This window comes from Ipomoea triloba, chromosome 3 (genome assembly GCF_003576645.1).
Source record: "Ipomoea triloba cultivar NCNSP0323 chromosome 3, ASM357664v1".
Classification (NCBI taxonomy): Eukaryota; Viridiplantae; Streptophyta; class Magnoliopsida; order Solanales; family Convolvulaceae; genus Ipomoea; species Ipomoea triloba.
The window spans coordinates 20,156,598-20,167,195 of NC_044918.1; the positions used below are offsets into that span (position 1 = coordinate 20,156,598).

At 32.1% G+C, this 10,598-nt stretch overlaps 2 protein-coding genes across 2 annotated transcripts; one reads left to right on the forward strand and one right to left on the reverse strand.

Moving 5' to 3' along the window:
- Positions 1-3,336: 3,336 nt before the first annotated feature.
- Positions 3,337-4,926, reverse strand: LOC116013863 (protein CHLORORESPIRATORY REDUCTION 6, chloroplastic). Its single transcript, XM_031253820.1, has 4 exons — positions 4,668-4,926; positions 4,382-4,513; positions 3,859-4,067; positions 3,337-3,775 (listed from the first exon to the last, which is right to left on the reverse strand). The coding sequence occupies exons 1-4, from the start codon at positions 4,891-4,893 to the stop codon at positions 3,572-3,574; spliced, it is 771 nt and encodes a 256-aa protein (XP_031109680.1). The 5' UTR covers positions 4,894-4,926; the 3' UTR covers positions 3,337-3,571.
- Positions 4,927-6,193: 1,267 nt separating this feature from the next.
- LOC116013041 (probable flavin-containing monooxygenase 1) lies at positions 6,194-8,352 on the forward strand. Its single transcript, XM_031252702.1, has 5 exons — positions 6,194-6,634; positions 6,733-6,967; positions 7,302-7,477; positions 7,567-7,925; positions 7,998-8,352. The coding sequence occupies exons 1-5, from the start codon at positions 6,194-6,196 to the stop codon at positions 8,350-8,352; spliced, it is 1,566 nt and encodes a 521-aa protein (XP_031108562.1).
- The last annotated feature ends 2,246 nt before the right edge of the window (positions 8,353-10,598 follow it).

Consider the following 10,598-nt stretch of genomic DNA (forward strand, 5'->3'; position numbering starts at 1 on the left):
TCAGTACACTTTGTCAAAAGATTTTGATGATTGCATTAAGGGGAGGAATCGCTCCTAAAATCAATTAAAGGCATTTCAAGGTTAGGATAAGTAAGTTTTTATTGTATACATACATTTCAATTACATAAAGTAACTAAAGTTAATTAGTCATTGATGAAGTTTTAATGATTATTAATTACTAATTTATATATCATAAAGTTATGCTTATATGTTTATATAATTTCATATCTTAGGGCAGAGCACCTAGTTGTTTTGCCTAATGGATGTAAAAACTCTAAGAATGGATTGGTGATTACCTCTCCATTTGCGCACACAAGACTATTTGGCCCTTCTTGGTATTCCCCTGTACCTGGGAAGCTGGGACTAAAAAGGTATATGAGATACTTCAACCTTTTATTTTATAAACGACAGAAGAAATTAAATACTCCCTCTATCCCATTTTATGTGTCTGGTTCGGTTAACGAGACTTGACTGAAATTATTTTTAATCTAATTTTTTATAATATTAAGGTTAGTATTAATATACAAAATTTATATATTTAGAAACTACAAAAAAAAAGCACTATTTAACACAAAAAAAAATCAAATTTAAAAATAAGTAAAAAATACTAAAAAAAATAAACAAAGAAGAAAGGGTTAGTTTGACCAATAAATAGTAAGTATGACAGATAAAATGGAACAGAGGGAGTATTAATTAAGTAATATCAACAGTATTGATATTAATCCATTTAGAAAGGTCCACACATGATAGAAAATTACTTTAATAATATGTGAATGCTAATTTTAAATAGAATCATTCTTTAGAAAACATGAAAGTGTCACTATGTTAATAATTTGTTATTAAGAGACGGAGATTGGTACTTTGATCGGAAGTCTGTCCGAGTGATAGACTCATATAGTTGTTCTCGGAAGTCTGTCCGAGTGATAGACAACTATCATGCCCATATAGTTTCATCAATGTAGTAACTTTTAGAGCAACCCGATGCACTTTTATCGAGTTATAATAATGTAATTTATGTGAAAAATATGGCACTTTTATCGAGTTATAATAATGTAATTTATGTGAAAAATACAATTACAAGGTCGGCCCAAGTAAGGGGCAAAGTGCTGGCCTGGCCATATTGGTTTCTCCAAGAGGGGGTTTGAACTCCCGACCTCTCTTAAGAGACAAGAGTGCTCGGCCACTCACGCCAACCAAGCTGGTTACCATTAAACATATTTAAGTACACCATCAAGCATATCTAAATGCACCAACTATTTTCAAAAAAAAAAATGCACCAACTATAATAGGAAATTATGATATTGGCACCACATTTTTTTCCTTTTCATTGACTTTTAACGATTGACCAGTCCGAACCACCGCACTTGAAGCCTCTCTCTCTCTCTCTCTCTATATATATATATATATATATATATATATATATATATATATATATATATATATATATATATATTCCATTAACTTTTAACTTACACATCAATTTTTATAAGAAAGGTATTAGGGTTGAACCACATCCCAATCCGAGTTGGCATAATTGTTGAACAATATGTTAAAGCATATTATTGAAAAGTAATTAAGAACCCACCCTATTTCTCTTATTAAATTAAATAAATTAGGAGTTACAAAAAAAATACATATGCATTTCTTTAATTTAGAATTCGATGTTTACAATGCATTTATTCAAAAAAAAATATCCATTATCAAAAAAATAAATATAAAAAGATATAATTTCATTAGTTATATTGTTTTTATTTTCTACAAAATTGTAACCATTTATTTTAGTGACAATTATAATCAACCTCTCATATTTGAACTATGGTCTATATAACTGTCTAGACCATAGTCAACTATATAACGACCGCCCTTGGAAAAATTAAGAATGTAATCAATCTCAAAAATGTCAACAAGCTCAAGTGAACCCACATATCTTGTAAGAGTTCAGCACAAGAAGGTTCACTCAGCCCCAAACCTTACCCCACCTAAAGAAATAAGTATATTAGACAACTCTTCCAACTCCATATCGCCCTTGCCTTTAATTTATCGTTAGTACGTCTTACTCGAGTCCACATTACATTATGCATTCATAAGTAATTTTTAAATTATGTGTCTACAGTGACACATTCTATACTTATAGTTAATCATTTATGTACCTTCAAATAAATTGAAGGTATATAACATGGTTATTACAGATACATAACATGATAACTACATATACAAATCGTTAATCATAAGTACAGAATATGTTAACGGTAGACATCTAACATGTTTGTCAACATCTTATGTCTCTGCAGTTAACATACTCTATACTTGCAGTTAATAATTTATGTGTCTGTAGTTGTCATGTTATGTACTTCAGTTTACTTGAAGGTACAAACATAATAGATTAACTGCAAACACATAATTTTGAATCAAGATTTACAATGTAATATGAAACCTGGTCCATCGTATAACAATTGTCACCTGAAGGGATGGATCCAACGGTACTTAAATCACAAGATTAGGTTCATTGGATTTTGAAAGGGTGATTAAAAGGCTTGGCACTTGAGTTAAGGGTTGTAGATTATATTGAGAAGGTGAGGTGGAATATTATGTAATTTTGGGCCGTGTGAATTAATTGATTTTGCAAGGTGGAACCAGATCCATATTTACAATTTAAAAATTTTATATTCACAATTTTAAAATTTTATGTTCATAATTTTAAAATTTTATGTTCATAATTTTAGAATTTTATATTAACAATTTTATATCTCAATATACAAAATTACATTACTCAATATTTATAATTTTTGAACTCTATATGCACAATTTTTTTTATATAGATTCAAAAATTGTGTTATAATATTGAATAAAGTTATGAAATTGTGAACATAGAATTCTAAAATTGTGATCATAAAATTCTGTAATTGTGAATATAGAGTTCTAAAATTGTTAACATAAAGTTCTAAAATTGTGAACATGGACCTGAGTCCATGTTGCAAGGTGGACCCAGGTCCATAACATAACAACTGCATGAGTGTGGAGATTTAATTGAGCAAAAACTTGGGCCGTGTATATAGGCTGAGAGTCTGAGAAGATGGAAATTGATTAGATTGGGCTGCAGAAGAAGAAAATGGCTGTAAGGAAATAAACAATTTGTCACGGAATTAATTATGCTAGTCTATAGACCCAGGTCTATGTTCAGCTGCAGATTAAGGAGGTGTATTCAATCAAGACTTTTAACGAATCTTAAAAACTTTTAAAATGATGGATTTTAATTGACTTTTGACAAGTTTAGCTAGGAACTACCCAAAAGGGTGGAACATTTTCACTGAGCCTCAACATGACTTGGTAGAAATATTGGACAGAGATAGCTTTGGTTGCCCGTCATGACGTTTCATATGTAAATCAAACTAGTACTTACATGTATGATGTATCCTTACCGGTTTCTCCCTTCCAATACAAATAAAAAAAAAGTAGGTAATTATGTATTTGATTCTCAAATTAAATTTTGTTTGAAATGTACCAAACAAAATAAACAAATTAAATAAAATTTTGATTGGAAGATTTTAAGTTGTCATATTATGAGGAGTCCTCACTCAAGTGGGTATTTATCAATCAAGTCAAAAAGTTCATCCCCAATGGCAAAACCAAGCATTCTTGCCATGTCCTTTGTCTTCAATCTGGGGAATGGAGTCCCATAATGTTGCTTCAACCATGAATACACAACGAACACTTTCTTCATTACAAACAGCTCCAGTGCCTCTGGATTGAATACCACTCCCAATTTCATATTCATCTGTCAATTCCAATTCAAACCACACAATTAATTTCAACATTTATATTGAAAATTAAATCATTTTAATTTATTTTTGCAGCTACCTGATGAGGAACTAGCATGGCTGCATAACGTGCAAGCTCTCCAGCACGCCAATCCAACAGGACAGGAAGCCATGGATAAGTAGCATCTAATCTTACAAACCACAGCCTAATTTCTGGGAATTCCGATAGCTCTCGCGGGTCGTATTCATCTTCTCTTTTGAAATTAATTGTGAATCCAATTGTACGTTCAACAAAATCCTTCGGCCTCACTGCAACAATCCACAATATATATTATGTCAAATTTAATTGGCAAAAGAAGAACTACAACACTAACCAAGTTGGTCAGGTTCTTGATTTGATAGCTACAAGGTTATTCGACTCTCAAAGGAAGAGCTCTATTGGCCTACTTAATTTGAACCAATCAACTATAAACAACTTAGACTAATTCGAGATTTACTTAATACACACGACCTCAAATAATAGCTGTGAGTTTCCCTTGTCACTAAAAAAAAATTAAAATTAATTGGCACAATATATACTAACCATCAGGTATGCCAATTTAAATGAAATGGATTCTACTTACCATGTGAAGGTGAGGTAATTCCAGTTGCATTTTGAAATGGGGATAAGTCTAAACTGCGAATAATATCGTCATTGATTACCACTTCATATCTACCTTCTGTTGGGGGCATGGGAGGCGGTGCACTTTCTATATCTGAAATACAAATATTTTGTATATAGCCAATAATTATCAATTGATACATTATAAATGAATATCAACATATGCTAAACTTATATTTTTAAAAAATTATATCAATGAATATTATATTCAATACTATCACTATAAATGTAAAGCATATAGTACTTACTATTTTCATCATCATATAAGGAGAGGTCGAAGTTGCCGGATGGATTGAATGCGACGGAACAAGAAAATGGAGCATGGGCATGGAGACTAAGGTGTGGAGGACAAAACTTTGAATATGAAAAATTATTGTGTGAATTTGGTTTGCAGGAAGTGTATGGGGTGAGAGAGGGAATGGGTTGTTTTAGAGGGGAATTGGAAGATGATAGAGTGTGTCTTATGGAAGCCATGGGAATGGCTGTGAGGGAGGGAGAAGACAGGGCTAAGATTACATTTACATAGTATGGATAATATATGATTTTTTTTTTTTTTTGTCTTTTTTTCTTAGGCTATATCCTCTGATGACTGATCTTTTCATAATAGCCTTGTTTTCAAATGGATCATATCCCATTTTCAATCATTCAAAAAAGACCGCTTACTTGCATGCTTAGCATACATGGGCCTTAGGCCCTTAGCTACTTCTGGTTCTCATTAGTCATTATAGGCATAATTCTGCAGCCCAAAGAAACTTTAATGGCAAATTATCAATTGTTATACAATGAACTAGGGTTCATATTGCATTATGAAGCCTTAATACAAAAATTTGGTACTTTCAGTTAACATATTATGTACCAACAGGTTTTTTTTTTTTTTTTTCTCAAAAATATTATGTACCAACAGTTAACAACTTTTATACATGTAAACAAATAACTTGATAATTGCTAACACATAATATGATAGCCACATGTACAAACACTATCAATTGCATATACAAAATATGTCAACTACAGATATAGAATCTGAAGGATATTTTTGGACCAGGCTCTACTGCAAGGTAGACCTTGGTCCATGATATAATTAACTACGAATTATTGTGTGGGTCATGGTCCACACAGTGCTATGTAGACAATAACAAAAAGTACATTTTTAATATACTAAAAGTATATTATTTGTGTACTGAATGTACATTATTTGATAGTATGGTCTACACAACATCATGATTGAACTTTAATTTGCTTCAAAAAAACTAATGTAATCGTGCATTTAATTTGTTCGTAAGCTCATTTTTATTTTAATTTTTATTAAAATTTAAATAAAATTTTAATAAATATATCAATAAATTTATTACAATATATATAAATTATTTTTATGAAATGAAAAATAAAATTCTTTTATAATTACTATATTATATTTATAAATATATTAATTATTTTTTGTTGAAATTTGCATTGATTAAATGTTGTATAAGTTTAATTATATAATTTTATGGTTTCCTACAATCTTGACTCAAAGATATACAGAATGAGACACAATACTTTAAATTTGATATCTGGTAGAGAGCAAAGTTTTCTTGTAAATCTTAGTAGTAGTATCATATTACACACTTGTAGCAGAAGATGAGTTCAATGATGAAACACAGTTTTTTTAGCAATCTTAGCTTGAGACAGCTCAATCTTGAAGCAGCTAAAATCCATAGCTTATATATGAACATTGATTTCCCTTCACAGTAGTAATTAATCCTCATCTTCAAGTCAGAAACTTGAATTGATAATGGAGAAACGAATAGCTATCATTGGAGCTGGAATCAGTGGCCTTCTAGCCTGCAAGTATGCAGTGCAGAAGGGCTTCAATCCAACAGTGTTTGAAGCCCAAAGTTCCATAGGAGGAGTTTGGACTCAAACCATCGAATCAACTAAGCTTCAGACCGCGAAAGAAGCTTTCCACTTCACCGATTTCCCCTGGCCATCGTCTGTAAAGGAGCATTGTCCTCCCGGCTCTGATGTCTTAAGGTATATCGAGTTATATGCTGAGCATTTCGGGTTGCTGTCGTACATAAAGTTCAACTCCAAAGTCATTAGTATAGACTATGTTGGAGATTCTGATGAAGAAATGCTGTCTTGGGAGGTTTGGAGTGGAAATGGTAACCCTTTTGGCTCTAAAGGGAAATGGAAACTATTAGTGCAGCAACTTGGTGATAACTCATTAGCAAAGGTCTGATCTGCTAGAAAGATTTCATTAGAACATACAACAATACCTAATTGCTTGGTTAATTTGATTATATGTATATGGTTTTTTCTTCATTTTAGGAGTATGTTGTGGAGTTTGTGGTTTTGTGCTCAGGAAGATTCAGTGGTCTGCCTAACATCCCAGACTTCCCTTTAGGCCAAGGGCCAGAAGTTTTTGGTGGGAAAGTGATTCACTCCATGGAATATTCTGCAATGGACAATGCAAGTGCTGCAGAGCTGATCAAAGGGAAGAGAATTGCTGTCATTGGATCACAAAAGTCTGCGGTGGATATTGCAGCTGAATGTGCAGATGCAAATGGTAACAAAAACTACTTTAATTCATGTTAGGATTAAGGGTTTACCACTTACTAAAAGCTATAGCTTGTAGCTGACCTGGCTCTGATACTACTTGTTAGGATCAAGTGCTTACCACTTATGCCAAAAGTTATAGCGAAGGCACAACTTTATTTACTTATCACATTTTCGAGAGACTAGGTAAGGTGCTGGACTTGGCCCTTCACTGACCTCTGTACAACAATCCCCTAACTACCAATTGATGGATACGCCCAACAATTCACTAGTCCTCAGCTCGAATCAACGGCTGAGATTCCTTCCATGACTCACTAACTATCACACATACAACTTTAATTTAGGTGCAAAAAATCCTTGCATCATGATTCAAAGGACTGTTGATTGGATGCTTCCAAGTGCCTTCTTTTGGGGGGTCAGTTTTGCTTTACTGTATGGAAACCGATTCTCAGAGCTTTTGGTTCATAAGCCTGGTGAAACCATCATACACAGCATCTTAGCCACCCTGCTCTCACCTCTGGTAAGTTTCTTTAATTCAAACAAACACAAATTTGAAGAAAAAGAAAGAACAAAAATCTTTTAATTAAGCTAATGATCGAGTTTGTGCAGAGATGGGGGATATCGAAATTCGTTGAGAGTTATCTGAGATGGAAACTTCCCCTGAAAAAGTACAGAATGATACCAAAACACAGTTTTCTCCAGCAGGCTTCTTCTTGTAAGATCTTTTTCCTGCCTCAGAATTTCTATGTCAAAGTTGAAGAAGGAAGCATTGTTCTTAAGCAGTCCAAGGGGTTCTGTTTCTGTAAAGAAGGCCTCATTCTTAACGGTGAATCTCATCCCTTGAAGGCAGATATTGTCATTCTAGCCACAGGATATAAAGGCCAGGAAAAGCTCAGAAATATTTTCACCTCCCAAACCTTTCAAAACTACATAATGGGATCTTCTACTTCTACACTTCCTCTATACAGGTAATATAAACTATTTGATATGATTACAAATATGTCATAAAACCACAAAAATTTTGTTATTTTAATTTGTAGGCAAATTATACCCCCAAGAATTCCACAACTGGCAATAGTAGGATTTGCAGAAAGTTTCTCAAATCTGACAAGTTTAGAGATTAGGTGTCAATGGCTAGCACATCTTCTTTGCTATACATTTAAAGTGCCGAGTATAAAGGAAATGGAGAAGGATATTTTGATGTGGGAAAAATATATGAAGGAATATGGTGGAGGAGAGTACAAAAGATCATGCATTGGTGCTGTTCATATATGGTATTGTGATCAACTGTGTAAAGATATTGGGTGTAATCCAAGGAGGAAGGGAGGCTTTTTCTCTGAACTGTTTCTACCATATGGACCAGATGACTATGCGGGTCTTGCTCCTCGCAAATAATGCTTCTTTTTTTTTCCTATAAATGTATAATTGTATGTATAGACTTCATTATGGAATATTAAACTTTGATAATACATTCGCAACTCGAATTTCACAATAATCCCAATTTGTATTCTTGAGAAAAGTAAACATGTATTGTTTTTATATATGGTATAAAACAATTACAACTTGATTCTCTTAATTTCATTCATCACTTCTTGATATTATCGACATTAATTAATAAATCACAACATAGCTGTGTTAAACCAATTTTTTATCATTAAGTTAAAATAAATCTACCATTTTGTAAGTTACAAATTAAAACTTGTAATCTTTCACTTCCTCCGATCCGCAATTTTTTCTTTTCAGTAATATCCACCGCCAAGAATTCATAAATTATGATTAGTCCCTTAAAATAGAGCATTGTAGATATATGAGCCCATGTGGAGGAGTTTATAAAATGATTCTGTGCATCACAAAAGAAAAAGAGCAATACAAAATTTGGATTCATATTTTATGAATTTTGAACAGAACAAAAAGTGGGGCTTTTATATATATAATCGCAGAAACTGAAAGAGAGTTTGGCAGATCCGTCCTCGTGCGGCTCAGACGCTGATTCATCCTGTTTGTTCCTCCCTTTTTTGTTTGCTTAGCCCTCGTGCACCCCCGGATCTTTGACCTTTGACCACACTATTTATAACTGAACTAACAATATAATTTTGGAAAAAGAATCATCAAATTGTGCAATTAAGTCTTTTAATTTAAAATTTTTTATTTATCCCTCTAAACCAATTAAAATGTTCAATTAAATCCTAATCAATCTGTTTAGCATGTTAATACTTCCCGTGCTGACCTGTGTCTTTTTAAATGATTTCTTAACTTTTTATTTTATTTTTTTTTTTTAATTAATACAGCCACCGGCTATTGGCAGGCCGGCGACGACCCATGCCAGACCGCAGCAACGAGCAGAGACGCCGTGCACACGCACAACGCAATGGCTACTGCTCTCGTTGACACCTTCCATTTATCTTCCAATTAAATTCCATAACGCCGCCTCCATCTTCACTCCACCCTTCAAGTAAATCCAGCGAGCATGGTTTCTAGTTCATTAATAATGCACATGTGCTTATGCATTATTAAGCAGCTAAGTAGATGTTGGGTTCTTGTGATGAGCACCGACGACGACTGTGCAACAGAAATGAGTCTAAATGAGTTTTTTAGACGGCTTCCGAGACAGATTAATTTTTTAAAAAATTCAAAAAAAAAAAACAATTTTTTTAAGAAAACAAAAAGCAAACCAAAAAAATATCATTAAAAAATAATTTTTTTTTTAAAGAAACAACATGTGAATACGAAAAGTATTAACATGCTAAACATGTTGATTTGGACTTAATTTGACATTTTAAAGAGTTTAGAAGGTATGAATGAATTTTTTTTTTCTTTCTCTTATGAGACTTTATTGTATTATCCCTTTAACTTAGGAGCCAATTTAATACAGTCAACAAATTTATCTGATTATATATATCATGTAAATTCGACACTAGTACTTATTGATGCAATAGAAATTCCCAGCATCGATATGATTATATCATGTACAATTCGACACCTATACCTTTTGATACAATAGAAATTTCTTACCATATACTAAACGATGACGACAACAACAATAATTAGTAATGTAATAATGGACAAATTTATTAGTAAAGAATAAATATACACAAATCGATCGTGGCACTTGTCACAAATATATGGATATTGCATCAAAATTTTGAGCATGTTGTTAATTAAGTTGGTCAATGTTTTATGGTTAGCATTTGCTTAGAAGAAGAGCAATTCTAGTGAGGTTCAAGGCGTAATATATCGTAGTAAAATATTCAAGGTTGAACTGTTGCACTATTTCTTATACTAATTCAAAGTGTTCAATTTAATTTGTATATTAATACATTTATTTAATTTTTTTTGAATACATACATTTATTTAATTTAATCTATGCAATATTGAAATATAATATGTAATATTGAAATTATAATAATTAAGTAAAATTCTTATAATAGTGGCTAAGTTTGCACAGGGAATTGGATGACATGTTTACCAAGTTTGTGTATGTATGTGGCTCCTTATTATTAATATTCGAATCCAAAGAACGTATTGATCTTGAAATTTGTACATATACATAATATACTGGAGTATAACAGAAAATATAAACTTATATATATATATATATATATATATATATATATATATATATATATATATATATATATATA